Raw genomic sequence first — 19,226 nt, 5'->3', positions numbered from 1 at the left:
AAGTAGCCATCAAAACAAAACAAAACTTTGTCTTGAGAAGTAGGGGCACTATCGGATGTTTAGGAGATGAAATTCCTAAAGCAGGATGTTAAAATCACTCTTCTTCCATTTGTAGGTCATTTACAGGAGATGGGAGGATGGCAGCTTGCTAAACCCACACTTAAAATGTGATCAAAAGTTTTATTCAAAGGAAACTTACAAAGTAGCATGGCTGGTATGGAAGTTCAGGATAGAGGGGAGGTAGGAAAAGGTAACCTCGATGGAGTCTCTGTGTTCCCCAAAGCAGAAAGGGTTGACATGCAGTGAAAGGAGAATTTATTTTTTAATTGTAACAAAGAAAAAGGAGAAAGGAAAAGAAAATAACTTTTCTTAATTTACACTGTAGCAAGTCAACCTGAGTTATGGAGTAACAGGTGTTCACCTGGTATCCTGGGATGGAAGGGAGAAACGATGACATTGCAGGCAAGGGGAACAGGGAGAATAGGCACGTGGAGGATAGCTTGAAACAGCAGTGTGTCTTGTCTCAGCAGAGATAGCAGTTTGATGTGGCCAGAGTACACCCAGGAGTGGAGCGTCTAGTGCTGGCTGGGATCTGACCCTAGAGAAGGGGGAGACCCATGCTTCTCAAGCGTATGTGCACATAAATCACGTGAGGATTTGTTAACATTCAAATTCAGGAAAGGGGCTTGAGAGTCTGCTCTTCTAAAAAGCTGCAGTGTGATGAGGATGCGCGGGTCCACAGACCACACCTGGTAGCAAGACTAAATTTTGTTCTAATATTTATTGATACTTTGTTTCATGGATTATGGGTTGCCACTGTTCCTTGTTTGTAGGATAACACAAAATCCATGGCATTTCTGTTAAGGTAGATACTGAGATATTAAATAATTTTAGGTAAGTTTTGTTCTGATGATGGTAAAATAATATTCTTAGCAACTTCATTGCCAAGTACAAAAGAAATAATTTAGGCATAAACTTTTATCCTTATTCAGTTAGTGAAGTAGGAGGATACAGTATAATAATGGAAATAATCTAAAATTTGGAATTAGATTTTTAGACCTGGGCTTCAGTATCAGTTTTATGTCAAAACAACTGTGACTTAATGAAGCTAAATTAACCCATTTCTCTTTTTTGTTTTCTCATCTCTGAAATAGTTATACTTGCCATTTTATAGAATTTTTTGTGAGGGTTACAAATGATAATGTATCAAGTACCTTGTAGACAAAGGTTAATGGAGGTTTCAATTACCAAACTTTTGAGATCCCTTAAAAGCTAAATTTCTACTATTCTTAAAGAACATTGAGTGAACTTGTCTTAAGGAATGATTGAGCTATGTGTGATTTATTTACCCTTTTTACTTTTTGAGTCTTGTTTTCTCATTGATTTTTGGCAAGTAGGAGAATGTTGTTCTTTGTAGTTTATAAAAGCTCTCACTACCACCCTAACTCAAGATCCACTTCTACTCATGGTATATGATATGGTTGTTACAGAGGGGAATATGTTGTATTTCTGAATGCTCTGGAAGCATGAAATAATAGGTTGGATTGTAGTTGTATCTGGTTTTTAGAGTTCTTTTGTCTTATTTTCAAACGATTTCTTGATTATGGAAATTTTCTATATAATCTACCACTTTCAGTTTGCTTTGGAATAGGAATATCCCCCTTTCGGAGGAAAATAATAGCCCAGCCTGTTGCTTAACTATCATTCAAGCCTGTAAATGGGGACACCAGTTTGTATTCTTCTGTAGGGAGAGCTGGACTCAGCAAAGAGACCCACAAGTGCCTTAGAAGCAGATTTGAGATCTTGTAGGCAGGACTTCCGGTGGTTCTGGTGACCAGACTCCAGACTATGGGTGGGCCCATCTCTGATCTCTGAGGACAGGCACAGCAGGTCCAAAGCCAGGCCCACTATGGGGCCTCTACAGCTCAAGACTAGGGCCCAGGTCGTTAGGCAGAGTGTATTAAGGAAATTAGTATTTGGTCTCCACTGCCTTTTTTTGATACTAGCTCATTTATTTAACTTTCTTGTTCCATGACCGTGGTATACTTTTCTTTATGCTTCAGTTTTTAAGGGATGACACAAGAAAATTATAAGCACCTTATTTAATTCAGTAGCTCTGAGATAGAAATAAGTCTTAGGGATAAAAAATTCTTAGATTAAATGTGGTTTTGCTAGTAGGCATTTTATTATGAACATTTTTCTAACTCTGTGCCTTGTGCTTATGTTTTGGTTGTTTAGATCTGCTTCAGCTCCCCAGGAATATGATTGAAAACAGCATGTTTGAGGAAGAACCAGATGTGGTAGATTTAGCCAAAGAGCCCTGTTTGCATCCTCTAGAGCCTGATGAGGTGGAATATGAGCCCCGGGGTTCGAGACTGCTGGTGCGGGGTCTTGGTGAGCATGAGATGGATGAGGATGAAGAGGATTATGAGTCATCTGCAAAACTGCTGGGCATGTCCTTCATGAACAGAAGCTCAGGCCTTCGGAACAGTGCAACCGGCTATAGGCCGAGCCCAGATGGGACTTGTTCCGTACCGTCTGCGAGGACCATGGCGGTCTGTGTTTTTCTTATTGTGGTTGCTGTTTCTATAATCATGGTGATTTATCTACTGCCCAGATGCACCTTTACCAAAGAAGGCTGCCATAAAAAAAACCAATCAATGGGACTAATTCAGCCACTTGCAACAAATGGAAAGGTGTTTCCGTGGGCACAGATCAGGCTTCCCACCGCCATTATGCCACTACGCTACGAACTTAGCCTACACCCAAACCTAACCTCGATGACATTCAGGGGTTCTGTGACAATTTCACTTCAGGCTCTTCAGGACACATGGAATATCATTCTTCACAGTACAGGCCATAATATTTCGAGAGTGACCTTTATGTCAGCAGTTTCAAGCCAAGAAAAACAAGTTGAGGTCTTGGAATACCCATTTCATGAACAAATTGCCATTGTTGCCCCTGAAACCCTTCTTGAAGGACACAATTATACCTTGAAGATAGAGTATTCAGCGAATATCTCTAGATCTTACTATGGGTTTTATGGAATCTCCTACACAGATGAAAGTAATGAGAAAAAGTATGTAGCCTCCTTAAATGATTCTCCTCCTTTGCTCTGTGATGACTTACCTAATACGGATGGATTCCTTTGCCCACACCAGAGACATTAACTGGATTTTTTTTTTTTTTTTAATTTAGGAGGTTATGGTAGAATGGTGATTTGGAAGAGTATGCTATTTCTGTCTTAGTCAAAGCCTTTAGCAACTCTCATGCTCATATATGTCATATATCATATGTCATGGTGGGAGTTAGGCATGCCAATGGAAGGAAATGGATAAGGATTGTATCAGTTATATTCTGTAACACAAAATCTTAAGTTATTTTGAGATTTTTCATATCCTGGTGAATCTAATTTTCAGTCACCTTATAAGATCCCAGTGAGATGCACAGAAGTGTATGGATTATTTTTTAAGACCTATTTTCCTGATGTGCAGAGCTTTCAGGCGGTGCTTAGTGAGATGGAGAAAGAGGGCAGGAAGAACTGTTGTATGCTTACATATATCATTTTTCGTGGTCTTAATATTTGCTCTTCATTAAAAAAGTCACTCTGTTTTGGATTTCTGATGGAATTTTTTAAAAAATCTAGGAGAGACTTAATTTGGTTTTAAAAAAAGGTGATTCAAAACATAAAAGTATTCAGCTCCCTATTTAGACTATGTATTTTGCAGTTTAATCTTAGTATTCATAGTATATAGTTCCAGTTTCTGGAAGGATGCAGTGCACACTACATATGGGTTATTCTTAAGTAGCAATAATGTCATTTCTCTTATGTATATGAAGTCCTCATTAGATCTGTTTAATTTGATTGGCACATTTCCTCATATTACTTTGTGAGCCAGTTTGTGAATTACTGATGCTGGCCATGTGGCAAATGTATGTTGGTGTACTGAGAAAAATAGAAATGAATATTTTAAATCTATCCTAAGAAAATGGTTTGATCCTTCTTAAATGGAGAAAGACAAAGCAAGATCTATACACCTATTCAGATAAGTAATTTTTCTCTTTGCCTTTATCTAAAAAACAAACGGCATGCTGGTGCTTGCATGAGATCTGACGTTAAAAACAAATTTATGATAGTGAGATGTAGGGGTGGGCACTGCCAGAGGTGAATGTGACCCAGGACAGGCTTACACCCATTTCCTTTGTGGGTCAATGTTTCTTTCCTTTTTACTTGCACGCTGATCTAAAACTAGATCTTTACCTGTTCAAATGTCACTATTAACAAAGCAAAACTGCACTGCAACACGGTAAACAGGATCCAAAAAAAAAAAAAAAAAAAGAAGGCAAATTTATAATTATAATGGCAGCTCATGGCTTCTTGGCTTTATTTCTCCCTTTCTAATCTTCATCATCTCTGGGAACTATAGGATATACATAAAAACAATGCAGACAAACCTTGAAGACAAGTCCAGTAGTCATCTCTTCTAACCAGATTATTGCCCTTGGAGTCTTTTGGGCCCACTACTATATAATGGAAGGAATACGTGTATGGCAGAGAAAGGTGATTTTGGGCTAGATCAAGTTGTGGAAAATGCTAGAAAAATAGAGAAGACAATTCCTTAAAAATAAGAAATAGAATATTGTTTAAAAAGTGTTTTTAAATCTATTAAAGCAAGTTAGTATATGAAATTCTGCTGTTAAAAAAGTATATATAAATCTGTTAACCTGGCTGCTTCAGTAAAATGAATGCCCCAGATAGTTGTATATCTTGATGGAAGATAAAAGTTGAGATTATTTATACCTTTCAAGGTATCTGGAAACTATAATTCAGAGCCATTTTTTTGGTCTCCAACTTTTAATTTTGCATAGTTCTATTAGAGAAATTGTTTGTATCCCCCCTCCAAAGTGTAATAACTATTTAAGCAAGCAGATAAAATAATTGAGATATGTTCCTTATTGATAGGAAAATCAGTGTATGTAAACGTCAAACATGTATTTGTGGTCAGAGAACTTTACCAATGTCATCTAAGATGTAGAGGTCGTCAGTGAACCTGGAGTCCGGTCTAGAAGGTGTTGATGATACACTTAAGGTTCTAGATAATAAACTGATACTAAAAGAACTAGTAAACAAATTTAGGATGGGGATGTGTTTTATTTCTGTGTCCTTCAGTTTCTCAGTCTCTTTTTCTTGAACTCTTAAGGCATCTTCTTCACTGGTCTCCTGGCCTCTAATCCTGCCGCTACTTTCCTCTCCTCTTGCCCCCATCTTCCACACAATTGCCAGACTCCTATTTCTAGAAATACACATCTAACCATGTTGGTCTCTGGTTTAAGACCTTTCAGCACTTCCTCTTTTCGTTCAAGATTCTTCCAGATTTGGCCCTTGTTTTATCTCCTATCCCTCACCTGCCATAATGAACTTTGTGTGCAGTGCCCTGAATCCCAGTGATTATAATAGCCCATATTTACTGAGAACTGAAGTGCTAGAAACTCCCCCAAGCACTTTCTGTGTTTAGGCTTTCATCCTGTCAAACCCTGCAAGAGGTGGATATTAATATTTTATTCATTTTACAGGTGATGAAGCAGAGGTACATAAAGCAACTCACCTAACATCTTGTGGCTAGCAGGTAGCAGAGGGGGACATCAAAGTCATTTTAACTAGAGGCGCCATTCTTAACCACTATGATGTACTGCCTCCCTAGTTCCTACCACTTTTTCATTTACCCATGGTTACTCCCAGTGGTTAGAATTCTTTTACGTGACCCCCAGCTAATTCACGATTGTCTTCAGCACTACTGGAGGTCGTGCTCAAAGTACAGCTAGTATTTCCGAAAGCAAAGGAAGTCACTAATGAGAGAATAAGCTTCAGGGTATTTGGCATAGATAGGATAGAATATAAGTATCCTCAAGCAGCAGCCTTCTCAAAGAGACTTTTATGTAAGATAGTTATTATTGCATCCCTTTGAACAATAATTTAAAGTTTTCTTTGTCTCAGAACATTATGATCCAATTTTTATCTAATAAAGCGGTGGTCCAAGTAGACTATATGCATATTGCAGATATCATTAAACTTTATTCCGTGGTCCCTTGTGGCCCTCTCCCATAATTTTCTGTTAACTAGGTAAGAATTTGGGAGTGGAGTGAAGAAATTGAGTATTAGCAACGTAATATGTTTAAATTGTTTCATGTATGTTGATTGCTATCTTTTGTGCAGTTTACTCAATAGAAACAATTATTTGGGCAAATCCTTATCAGGACAAAAACACAATAATAAGTATGAATGAAGAGTTATGACTATCTAGCCTTTATAATAAACATCTGTGTTGGACTTTGTGGCATACAAGTAGTTTTTATTTTGAATAGCCTTATTTGATTCCAGTAAAAACCCTAAATGTTTGCAGAGGATCCTACCTCAGTCCTAATTTAATAAATAAGGAAACTGAGGCGTATGTTACTGATTTGCCTAACGTCACATGGCTGGTAGAGTGCAGGATTTGGGTCTTCCCACACTCTTTTCTGTGTATCTTTTTAAAGTGGAAACTAAGCTGTAAGCAAGTGAGGCCATCATGTCCAGAGGGGTGATTGTAAATGTGCCATATTAACTGGTACCTGAAATATGTACAGCAGGGCCACACTTGCCCTGATTATTCTGTGGCCGTGTTTGGATGACTTCCCAAATGCAGATCTGTTTTGTTCCTCTGCTTTAATTGAAAATCTGATTTTCTCCTCTTTTTCTTTTTGTGCTTTCCTCCCAACTTTTAATTGAGGACTTTCATATGAGTTAAAGTCTCATGTGTTGTTGCTGTGCTGTAGGAAAGGGAGGAAAGTTTTTTATTCATTTCTGAAGATTGTAAAGGAAACCGTCATACTACAGAGTGCCTCGTCTTTTTTTAGTCTTCATGAAAGTATAAGAAGTAAGTTTAAGGTTTCCTGTTGTGAAGCCAGAGTCTGTATAGATGATGTATAGCAATTAATGACCACCCTTCCTACTGATCTCCATCTGAAACCTTTTTAAGACCTCCGTGGCCAGCTGTAGGCTACATTGGTGGCTTCATCTCCAGCCATCTTAGACAGCCACCTCCAGTCCCTGAGTATCCATTGCTCTATCTTTGCTTGTGCCTCCCACTCTTTCTACGGTGTACTTTCTACCCTTCTCTGCCTTTTCAAATATTCCTCATTTTTTAAGACTCTCTTCAAATTTTGTCACCAGTTTCTGTACAGTATCTCAACTGCTACTCAGAATTTGTTTCCTACCCTTTGTTTCCACTGCTTTATTTTCAATATTAATGACATGGTTTGCAGTCTGACAGGTTTCTGTTCATCATGTAACCTATGCTTCTCCCAGTTGATTGCGATCCTTTAATGACTGGGATTGTACCAGGTTTATCTTAGTATCCCTAGTACTTGGCAAGATGCCTTCAGTAGTAGGTGCTCAATAACTGTTGGGTGAATTTGCGTTTGTTTTAGGTACTTTGCGGCAACTCAGTTTGAACCCCTGGCAGCAAGATCTGCTTTTCCTTGTTTTGATGAACCAGGATTTAAAGCCACATTTATCATCAGGATCATAAGGGATGAGCAATATACTGCTTTATCAAATATGCCTAAGGTACTGTTCTGTTCCTTAATGTAAAATCTTTGAGTAGATCTCTTTCTTTGTGATGAATACTTGAATTCCTCTTTGTGATACTGTTGAGAATGATTAAAATCATGTACTTTCTTATTCTTTCTTAAAATACATAAATAAAAGTTAAAATATATGTTGGAATTAATTGAGAAGTCAGCCCAAAGAGCAGTTGAAGAAAGTGGAAGACGATGTGGAATGTGTGGGCAGGAAATGTGAAGTATGTGCTATATACTAAAGTTGTACCAATAATAATACTACATGAACCAGTACTAAAGATCAGTGGTATTTTCTGAGATGTGGTGAATATGTTATTCTAAATAGTGATACGTGATAGTGTTGAATCATGATTGACCTTGGTGTTTTATTGGTTATTGAAAAATCTATATTGTAACGTGGAGGTCTAACAAGATCATGTACCTCTTTCTTGGATGTAAATTCCATGTGGGAGGCAGTGGGGATGAAACCAAGTAGAATTTCTTTTGTGCTAAACAGAACCTAGGGTTTTGGGTTTTTTCCTGACACGTGAGTGGCCATGTGGAACCTATGTGGTTAGCAGAAAGGAGCAGCCACATCTAACAGACTACGGAGTCAACCTTTGTAGGTAGGAGAGGATGTGATCTGTCCTTCAAAAGGGACATCACTTCAGCAGCTCCACTCCTAGCCATACTCTTCACTTTAATCTTCCTTTAATGAGGTGAGATGCCTACTTGCCTAATATCCCAAAACATATCTTAATTCACAGTCAGAAAATCTTGCAAGGTTGCCTGCATTCTCTCATCTTGTGTCTGCTGCATACTTCTCTGGTGACTTATCACCTTTGATCCCACTAAGCCTTCTTAAGGTCCTCAACATGGCACTTTAAAAAGCTGTTTCAGATCTTTCAGAGGGATATCCCAACTGTAGCTCCTTCTTCTGAATTTGTAGCAGTAGAGTGGAGCACTCCTACATCATAAGGAAGGATTTGGGTTTTGGTGGTGTTTTAAAGGGGAGAAACAGAACCACTGATATTCACTATTTCTAAGTTACATTTATTTGAAATGGATCTTTTTGAAAGTAAAAATTCCTTAAAGATTTTCACTGTACTCCGTGTATTTTCATCATGAGGCACGACGAAACAGATTGAGAGTAAGGGCCATGCTCTGTTGAGAGTAAGAGTCATGCTCTCTTGTGCTGAGAGATTAAAATATGCCAACATCTTCACTACTTGTTTCCTATTTGAATTTTCAATTTCTTAGTTTGTTACCGTCATTTATTCCCATAGTTACCTAGTTATCTTTTCCCCTTTGCTTGTAGAATTCATCAGTCATCATGGAAGATGGACTTGTTCAGGATGAGTTTTCTGAGAGTGTGAAAATGAGCACTTACCTTGTTGCATTCATTGTTGGGGAGATGAAGAACCTGAGTCAGGATGTAAACGGAACCCTGGTATGTTGTTGTAGTAATTGTCTTGAAAGCCTGTTTCATAAGAGGTTAAGAGGAATTCTTTAATGATTTCTGGTAACTGCTATATGAAGGAAAATAAGCTTTTATTTATTTTTTATTTATTTTTAATTTAAATTCAATTAATTAACATATAATGTATTGTTGGTTTCAGGGGTACAGGTCTGTGATTCATCAGTCTTATATAATACCCAGTGCTCGTTACATCATGTGCCCTCCTTAATGTCCATCACCCAGTTACCCCATCCCTCCCACCTCTCTGCTCCAGCAACCCTCAGTTTGTTTCCTATGATTAGATGACAACATCATGGCTGAATTAGGTGTCCCTCATTCATGTCCTCTCACCCCAGCAACAATAACTGACATCTGTTGATGGACAAAAATGCCTTTGTGGAAGCTGTGGAATCCAGCACCATATGCCAAGGGGCCTGGGAGGAATCTTCCCACCCATGCATCAGGTACTAGGCATACAGACCACGGTTCTGGCTGTGGACCCTGTAGTGGCATGTGAAACAGCTGTAGCCCTCTTGGCCATGGTGTGGAAGCACCTGAGAAATACTCTCTTATACAGTAGCACCTGGACAAAATAGCCTTTGTGGAAGTCCACATTTCTTTTTTTTTTTTTTTTTAAAGATTTTATTTATTTATTTGACAGAGAGAGAGGCAGCAAGAGAGGGAACACAAGCAGGGGGAATGGGAGAGGGAGAAGCAGGCTTCCTGCTGAATAGGGAGCCCAATTCAGGGCTCGATCCCAGAACGCTGGGATCATGACCTGAGCTGAAGGCAGATGCTTAACAACTGAGCCACCCAGGTGCCCCAAAGTCCAGATCTAAGCCAAAAAGTTCAGCACTCTGTTGGATAAAAAAAGAAATACAAGTTTAGATGCATTGGCAAGAGCAGTTAGTAAAGACTGGAGGAGGTGACTGCTACTTCAGATGTGAAGACAGTAATGCAAAACTTCAAGGAACATGAAAAATCAGGAAAACATGACATTTCCAAAGGATCACAGTAATCTTCCAGTAACTGATCCCAAAGACATGGAGAGCCATGATTTACCCAGTAAAGAATTCGAAATAGCTCTTTTAAGGAAACTTAATGAGTTATAAGAAAACACAAAAAGACAATTCAGTGGAATCCAGAAACAATGAAACATGAAAAAAATGAGAATTTTAACAGACATAGAAATCATAAAAAAGAACTAAACATTCTGGGGCTGAAAAATATAATGAGCTGGGGTGGGGGGGGAATATACAGAACATCTATAGCAAAATGGATCAAGCAGAAGAAAGAATTTGTGAGTTAGAAGACAGGAAAGTTGAAGGGCACTTGGGTGGCTCAGTCGGTTAAGCATCCGACTCTTGATTTTGGCTCAGGTCATGATCTCAGGGTCCTGGGAGGGAGCCCCACGATGGGCTCCCCGTGAGTAGGGAGCCTGCTTGAGGATTCTCTCTCTCCCCCTGCCCCCCCACTTATGCACTGCCCCCCCTCAAATAAACCTTAAAAAAAAAAAAAAAGGAAAATTGATATTATCCAGACAGAGAGCAAATAAAAAATGGAAGAAAAGAGTGAAGAAAGCCTATGTGATTTATAGGACACCGTCAAAGAAACAATTTGTGAATTACTGGAGTTCCAAAAGGAGACCAGAGGGAGGAGGGGGCAGAAAGCTCATTCAAAGAAGTGATGGCTGACAGCTATCCAAATGTGCGGAGAAATTTGGATAATCAAGTTCATCAAACTCACAGGTTATCAAACAAACAGCTTAAAGAGACACATTATAATAAAACTGTCAAAAATCAAAGAGAATCTTAAAAGAACTGAAAGAAAAGAAGCTTATCTCTTACAAGGGATAGATCTGTCAGTGGATTTCTCTGCACAGACCTTAGCAACCAGAAGAGAGTCAGATGATTCAAAGTGCTGAAAGAAAAAAACTGCCAGTCAAGGTACTCTTGTATGACATAGTTTTCCTACAGAAATGAAGGAGAGATAAAGACTTTCCCAGACAAAAGCTGAGGGAGTCCTTCACCACTAGACCTCCCTTAAAAAGTGCTGAAAGGAGTGCTTCCAGCTGAAATGAAAGGACACTAAATAGTAACATGAAAATATATGAAAATATACAACACACTGGTAAAGGTAAGTATATAGCCAAATTCAGAATACTCTAACAGTGTAATATGGTGGTGTATGCATCCTATAGAATGCATAAAAAGCAGTTCTAAGAGGGGTGTTTAGAGTGATAAATGCGTATGTTAAGAAAGAAGAAAGATCCCAAATAAACAACCTGACTTTATACCTCAAGGAACAGAAAAAGAACAAACTAAGCCCAAATTTGGCAGAAGGAAGGAAATAACAAAGATCAGAGCACAAATAAATGAAAGAGGTAACAGAGAAACGTTAGAAAAGATCAGTGAAACTAGAGCTGGGTTTTTTTTTTTTTTCCCAAAAGATAAACAAAAATGACAGACCTTTAGTTAGACTAAGAAATAAGAGTCAAAATCGGAAATGAAAGAGACATTACAGTTGATACCACAGAAATACAAAGGAACATGAGAGACTACTATGAACAATTATAGGTCAACAAATTGGATAATCTAGAACAAATGGATAAATTCCTAGAAACACAACGTAACAAGACTGAATCATGAAGACATAGAACATCTGAACAGATCAGGAATGAGTGAAGAGATTGAACCAGTAATCAAAAACCTCCCAACAAAGAAAGTCCAGGATCAGATGGTTTCTCCAGTGAATTCTACCAAACATTAAAGAAGAATTAATGCTGTTTCTTCTCAGACTCTCTAAAAAATTGAAAAGGAGGGAGTACTTCCAGACTTATTTTATGAGGCTGGTATTACCCTCATATCAAAGCCAGATAAGGACAATCTAAGAAAACTATAGGCCAATGTCCCTGATGAATACAGATGCAGTAGATGTCTCTGCACAAAGTTCTCAACAAAATGTTAGCAAATTGAATTCAATAGCACATTAAAATGATCATAGACCATGACCAAGGGGGATTTATCACTGGGATACAAGATGGTTCAACATATGCAAATCAGTAAATGTGATACATCACATTAATAGAATGAGAAATAAATAGCACGTGATTATCTCTATAGCTACAAAAAAAGCTTCCTTTCCTGATAAAAAACTCTAAACAAATTAGGTATAGAAGAGTATACCTCAACATAATAAAGGCTGTATATGTCAAGCCCACAGCTAAAATGATACTCAACAGTGAAAGGCTGAAGATCAGGAACAAGAAAAGGGTGCCCACTCTCACCACTTGTATTTAAAATAGTACTTGAAATCTTAGCTAGAGCACTTAGACAAGAAAAAAGAAACGGAAGGCTTTCAAATCAGAAAGGAAGAAGTGAAATTGTTTTTGTTTGCAAATGATATGATCTTATGTATAGAAAATCCAAAAGCCTTCACCAAAAAACTATTAGAACTAATCAATAAATTTGGTAAAGTTGCAGGATATAAATCAGCATACAGAGGTCAGTTGCATATCTGATAAGGAATTAATATCCAAAATATGTAAGGAACTTATACAACTCATTAGCAAAAATATACATAAACAGTCTGATTTAGAAATAGGTAGAGGAGGGGTGCCTGGCTGGCTCAGTCAGTAGAACATGCAATTCTTGATCTCGGGGTTGTGAGTTTGAGCCCCATGTTGGGTGTAGAGAGTACTTAAAAATAAAATCTTAAAAAAAAAAAAAATAGGCAGAGGAACTGAACAGACATTTTCCCAAAGAAGACATAAAGGTGGCCAGCAAGTACATGAAAAGGTGCTCAACATCACCAATCACAAGGGAAATGCAAATCAAAACCTCAATGAGATACCACCTCACACCCGTTAGAATGACTGCCATTAAAAAGGTGAAAGTTAGCAAATGTTGGTGAAGATGTGGAGGAAAGGGGAATCCTTGTGCACTGTTGGTGGAATGTTGATAAAGCCACTATGGAAAGCAGTGTGGAGGTTCCTCAAAAAATTAAAAATAGAACTACCATATGATCCAGCAATCCCACTTCTGGGTATATATCCAAAGGAAATGTAATCAGGATCTCAAAGAGATATCTACAGCCCTATGTCTATTGTAGGATTATTCACAACAGCCAAGGTATGAAAACAACCTAAATATCTGCCTTCAGATGAAGGGATACAAAAGGAGTGGTAAGCGTACTATGGATTACTGTTTAGTCATGAGAAAGAAGGAACTCTGTCCATTTGCAACAATATGGATGGACCTGGAGGACATTATGTTAAATGACATAAATAACATAAGTTAAAAGACAAAACTGTATATATTATCTCACTTATATGAGGAATCTGAGAAAGCTGAACTCTGAGAGACTAGAATGGTGGTTGCGAAGGTCTGAGTGGTGGGGGGAAACAGGAAAATGCTGGTCCAAGGGTACAAACTTCCAGTTATAAGTTTGGGATCTAATGTATAGCATGATGGTTGTAGTTAAGAATACTGCATTATATGCTTGAAAGCTGCTGAGAGACGAGATCTTAAAAGTTCTCATCACAAAAAACAATTGGTAACTATGTGAGGTGATGGAGGTGTCAGCTAGTAGTACCGTGATAATTGTTTCATGATATAAAAGTGTATCAAAGCAACACATCGCACACCTTAAACTTTCACAATGGTATATGTTAATTGTATCAGTAAAGTTGCAAAAAAATTAAGTTTAAAATTCACTTCCTCAAGTCTCAGCCACATTTCTAGTGTTCTTGTGGCTAATGGTTACCGTATTGGACATCATGGATATTGAACGTTCCCATCAATGCAGAAAATTTTATTGGACTGCACTAAACCTAAAACATCGTGCGGACTTAAGAGGTAGTGTACAAATGTAGTTAGAAGATAAACTCCAGGTTATAAAAGTTAATTTAATCTTCCTTTTTTAAAAAGCAATTCCGGATTGAGTTTCCTTAGAATAGTAAGATTGTTTAAAGGTCTTGTGTATCTATAATTTGTAAAAATTGATTATTTGTTCTAATTAGGTTCCTCTGCTTTTCTTTGTCATTAGTGCCTGTCTGTAAATGATTGTTTGTTTAGATTTTATGCTTTAATTTCACAGTAGAGACCTAGTTAATATTTTTACACACTGACAATATAGGAGAAAGGGTCTTTTTAAAGCTAAAAATCATTATTCTTCATGATTGAAATACGATAATTAAAAAAAATTTTTTTTTTCGTATTTTGATCACCCCAGGGAATATTTTCTACCCATTGAACACATTCAGTTGGACTTGGTTTTCCTTCCTAGATTAAGAGCTTTATTTTAATCACATTATATTTAGGTTTTGCTAATTAAAAAGGATGTACTCATTCTGTTAGAAAAGCTTATCATGTTTACCTCATAACTCTTAGAGGTAAGGGCAGAGATGGGGCTCATGTGGCTTTTCGTCAGCAGTAAGACCGTCTGCCATTATGCTCACCAGTAGAGGATGAGAACTAGTCACAAAGTTTCAGTGTTCAAAGGTAGGTGACTGTGTAGTGACCAGGTGCTCAAATGATTTACAAACCTTTGGCCTCAAAGAGTTTTTGTCAAGTCTAAACCAAAGAATTTTTCAGAATCCTTTGAAAAGGATATTGAGATTGGTTTAAATCTGATAAAATTCAATTAATTTTTCTTCAAGCATCACACCACAGATTTAGCTCTTGATTCAGATGTTGCAGCCTGGATAAAATCCAAAAGGCTCAATCTAGGAGAGTCAGGTTTGCTTCTTGAAGACCCAGCTGAATACCATCCTCTCCTTGAAGCAGTTCATTCTTGCCCCAGCTGGGGTTAATCATTCCCTCTGTGATCTTTCATAGCACTTTAGATGCATCTCTGTTGTCATTATCACAGTCTTTGATATAAAACCCCCAGCACTTTTTATTGTATCCCAAAATATATGCAGTCTTGGCTTTTTCTCTTCCCTCTGTCCCTCCCCCCCTTCCTCTTTCCTTCTTATTGCCTCTAGGATTACATTCAAGCTCATCATTCTGATATTCAAGGCTCTCTTACAAATCCATCTGTATTTCTAATTGTTCCAGTATGGATTCTTCATCTAGCCAATCTGAACTATTCACTGCTCAGATATATACCTTATTCATATATATATGTATATATGGAGGGTAAATGGAGAAGGAGGGAAAGAGAGTGATTGAGATTGAGAGAGAGGAATTTGGGATGGCTTTTTTTTTTTCTTATAATTTATGTGTATTATGAAGCAACATGGTTAAACATGGACTCTGGAGTCCTTCCTCTACAGCTTTACTAGAATGTGCTCTTGGAAAGATTCCCCTGTAATCCTGTCTAAACCTCACCTTCCACAAATCTAGTACTGTATTGCCTATATTAGCCTACCCTCTCAAGGAGTAAATGGTAACATTTTTTGTAAAATATTTAGTGCCTGGGAGATAGTAATACACACACACATACAAAGTGCACTCTTATTTTTAATCCATATGCGAACATATTATGAAATTCCTTGTATGTCTGTAAAGTCATAACTTTTAATGCTACCCAGCACCACATGTTTCAAAATGTGTTTTGAAAAAAAATTGTTATACAAATAAACAACTGTTTCATTAATTTTCTCTCTTTTGATTAGGATGAGGGAAGACTCTAACATGCGTGGAGCTATACTGCGTGCTGGCACCTGTCTTAGGCACTCATTTCTAAATACCTTTTCATAAACTACATGGGAGGGAAGCATAAATCCCGTATTGCCGATGAAGAAACAGTGTCTCGGAGAGCTTGCGTAATCGACCCAAGATCACGTAGTAAGGGATAGTCAGGATTGTACTGTCCAGCACAATATGCTGCTGCTTACACCAATGACAGAGAGAACTTCTGTACGTTTGGTGCCCAGAAATGAGACTTGAAGTCTAGCAAGGGATTTTTCTTACACTAAAATGTTGTAATCTTTTGGCTGGATTATTTCGTAGTATTTGACATTAGGCCTGTTTCACAAGATTCAGGAATAAGGCAGTAGGGCTTTACTTACTAATGTCAGTCGTAACCAAACAACTGAAATGATCAGTTATTGAACATGCCCTCTTTAGTGATAAAGATTACTACATTGACAAAGTTGTAAAGAAAGAGGAACATTTGTTTTTGATCATTTCTATCTGTTGTTCAGCGTTCTTTACACCTCTAGGCCAGTTTTGAAATACACTGTTTTGTCTTTGCCATTGCCTGATTTTGTTTTTACCACAGACAGGTCTAATTTGTAGAATCAGAATGCAGGGTGGCTAGTCAGATGTGGACACCATGTTTTAAGTCATAAGTCTTAAGGTCTGAGTGCTAGTTGACTTCCATTTGACAGTGTTTAGTGTTCTTATCAAGCCCGGAATACTGGGCAAGACTTTTTTTGTTGATGTTGAATTAGTTTGTTCTGTTTCTTACTGCTTCTGTTGCTCTTAAAACAAACTTGATAATAATTATAATGACCAATGATTTATCTCTAGTGAGAACTCATAGCACATCTTCTTTTAAGGAGGAAAAAAAAAAGAAGTAGAAGGGAAGAGAAAATACCATACTACCTTTTTCCTAATCATTGTATTGCAGTGGATTACATTGCATTGATTGCAGTGATTGCATTGATTGTATCGATTGCAAGTGGATCCCTTTTTTTTTTTTAAGATTTTATTTATTTATTCGACAGAGATAGAGACAGCCAGCGAGAGAGGGAACACAAGCAGGGGGAGTGGGAGAGGAAGAAGCAGGCTCATAGCAGAGGAGCCTGATGTGGGGCTCGATCCCAGAACGCCGGGATCACGCCCTGAGCCGAAGGCAGACGCTAAACCGCTGTGCCACCCAGGCGCCCCGCAAGTGGATCCCTTGGTCAGATTTCAGTTTCATGTGAACTTCTTTTTCCTCCTTTACTTTTCCTGCAAGAAAGGGTGCTTTCACACATGTGGATAGGAGTGGCCAAATGGTGTGTGTGGCAGGATGTTGGAGGAGGAATCTGGGGGATATGGGTGGTATTTCCATTGGGATAGTGTCTTTGAGGCTCATGTGTTGACTATAATATAAACTATGTGTTTCTGGAAAGAATAGGCAGAGATAATGAAGATTTGTCTCAAATTCCTAGTGATCTTGGTATAGTCATTTACGATGGAAGTTAGAGATTGTAAAAGAATATGTCAGGCTTCTCACCCCTCCACCCCCCACTAACATTGACTTCACAGGGGAAAGATGCAGGAAGTACACACATCAATGGAATGAGCTTATACGCTCTTTGGCAGGTGGTGACTGCATTCAATAAACTGTGGTCACAGCTCCTTACCAAGGGCTGCAGATGGTAGAGTTCTAGGCTGGTGAAGTACACTTGGCCACATGAGGTGGGAGATTGAATTTCTTTCATAGTTCCTTTAGAAAGCAGCATAGTTTTAACTGACTAACTCCAGTCCTAGATAGGTTATTTTTCCAGTAACTGTTGGCACAAATGCTCTACTCACACATATTTTACCCCATTTCTGTCGGGACTGTATTTTCAATAAGGATAATAATTACCATTTATTGAACACTTACATCGTGTCATGCACTAGTCTGAGTTCTATATATGTTATTAGCCCATTTAATCTTCCCAGCAGCCCAGTGAGGGTAGGAGTTACTTTTATCACCTTTTTACCGATAAGGAGAATGAGGTTAACCAACCTGCTCAAGGTCACACAACTAGCAGAGAGCTGGTCTTTGTTTACTTAAAAAAATGTTTTTGCTTTACATTTTATGCCATGTTACGTTCATGTTTTTGTGATTAACTATAGACTAAAGCCCACGTAAGGACAACTATGACTGAACGTTTGGCCTTTTAGAAATTGTCAACAGTTTCTTAGTCCTTTAATGAGATAATTAAATTAGAGTTAGAGTTCACCAGTGCATTTTGTCCAAGTGATGAATTATTCAGTGAGTCTCCATTTCCCACCAGTTGAGATTTTTTTAAGTTTTTATTTTCTGCTATGTCTTGGCCATATCTCACATTCCCAGGTGAGTATAGAGGGCTTTTGTTTTTTTCAGTCAACTGGAAAACAAATAATGCTTTTTAAAACCCATTGCTTTTAACATAATTGCTTAAAATTTGCCTTTTGATACTTATTGAATAAGATGTTTATAGTTAGTCATAGCTTACGTGTTTAACTTACACACTTAGTCAGAAAAAGAAAGAATAGCAATTTAAATGGTGTGGGCAATCGGATCTGCCTCCCCCCCACCCCTTAGTGAGCAAGTATCCTGAAGGCAGTGGGCAATGGAGATATGAATTTATCATCCCCTTGGTTGGTTTTAATTACTGGGTGCCACTTATTGAGCGTTGGATTCTGTTTGGTATGATTATTTCTTATATAACGTGATCCATGTAAACACACCAACAACTGGGAAAAAAGTAAGCTATCCCAAGGCTGGAAGAAAACCAAGCTGCGCCAATCTTAATGAAAGAGCATGCATTGGTCTGTGATAGGTTTTTCCAGGGTAATTTCAACGAATGTGCAATTTCTGCCTTGTATGTTTGCTTTAGAGGTAACTCCTTTATGTGACTCCTCTGTATTGGGTGCCTCTCGGAAGCCAGGTACTGTAATAGGTGCTAAAAAGATGAAAATTTGTTTTGTCCTTCAAATAGTTCAGTCTTGATAGCTCATAGGTAAGGAAGGGCAACTTTAGGTAATGGAGAAGACAAGTATCATAAAGTTAATAGGCAAATGCTTGTGTGTTGCTATAATATGACCCAAAATAGTTTATTTGGGATGTTCTGTTAAAAAAAAAAAAAATCAGTAAGTGTTTGAACATTGTGGTATGTGTGGAAGTGACTTGCTAAATTCTCCAGGGGCTAAAAGAATTAGAAGCAAGCATTTCTGTCCTGTAAAATCTCATAAAATTCTTTGCAGTTCTCACATATGCCTCACAGTATTCACCTGAATATCATGCCATTTTGGTTGTACCTGTCTTTATATCATATATATGTATATGTTTTCTTTTAGGTTTCTATATACGCTGTACCAGAAAAGATTGGTCAAGTTCATCACGCCTTGGAAACAACTGTGAAGCTTCTTGAATTCTATCAAAACTACTTTGAACTTCAATACCCACTTAAGAAATTGGGTAAGAATCAAACAGTGCCTCCGATTTTCATTACCATTATAACCTAGATTGATTTTGCAAA

The 19,226-nt window shown here is 37.9% G+C and overlaps 1 protein-coding gene across 3 annotated transcripts in view; it reads left to right on the top strand.

The window, feature by feature from the left end:
• The window catches only part of LNPEP (leucyl and cystinyl aminopeptidase), an 85,911-nt gene that overhangs the window by 32,069 nt on the left and 34,616 nt on the right, over positions 1 to 19,226 (top strand). For all 3 annotated transcript variants that reach the window (XM_045808350.2, XM_087861965.1, XM_045808351.2), the window contains exons 2-5: positions 2,239 to 3,079; positions 7,468 to 7,606; positions 8,918 to 9,049; positions 19,045 to 19,165. In XM_045808350.2, coding sequence (XP_045664306.2) covers positions 2,239 to 3,079; positions 7,468 to 7,606; positions 8,918 to 9,049; positions 19,045 to 19,165 — 1,233 coding nt within the window. The remainder of the gene's footprint in view (positions 1 to 2,238; positions 3,080 to 7,467; positions 7,607 to 8,917; positions 9,050 to 19,044; positions 19,166 to 19,226) is intronic.

Source organism: Ursus americanus, chromosome 5 (genome assembly GCF_024610735.1).
Source record: "Ursus americanus isolate L20-20 chromosome 5, mUrsAme1.1.p, whole genome shotgun sequence".
NCBI lineage: Eukaryota > Metazoa > Chordata > Mammalia > Carnivora > Ursidae > Ursus > Ursus americanus.
This window is presented reverse-complemented; position numbering and strand designations above follow the sequence as displayed.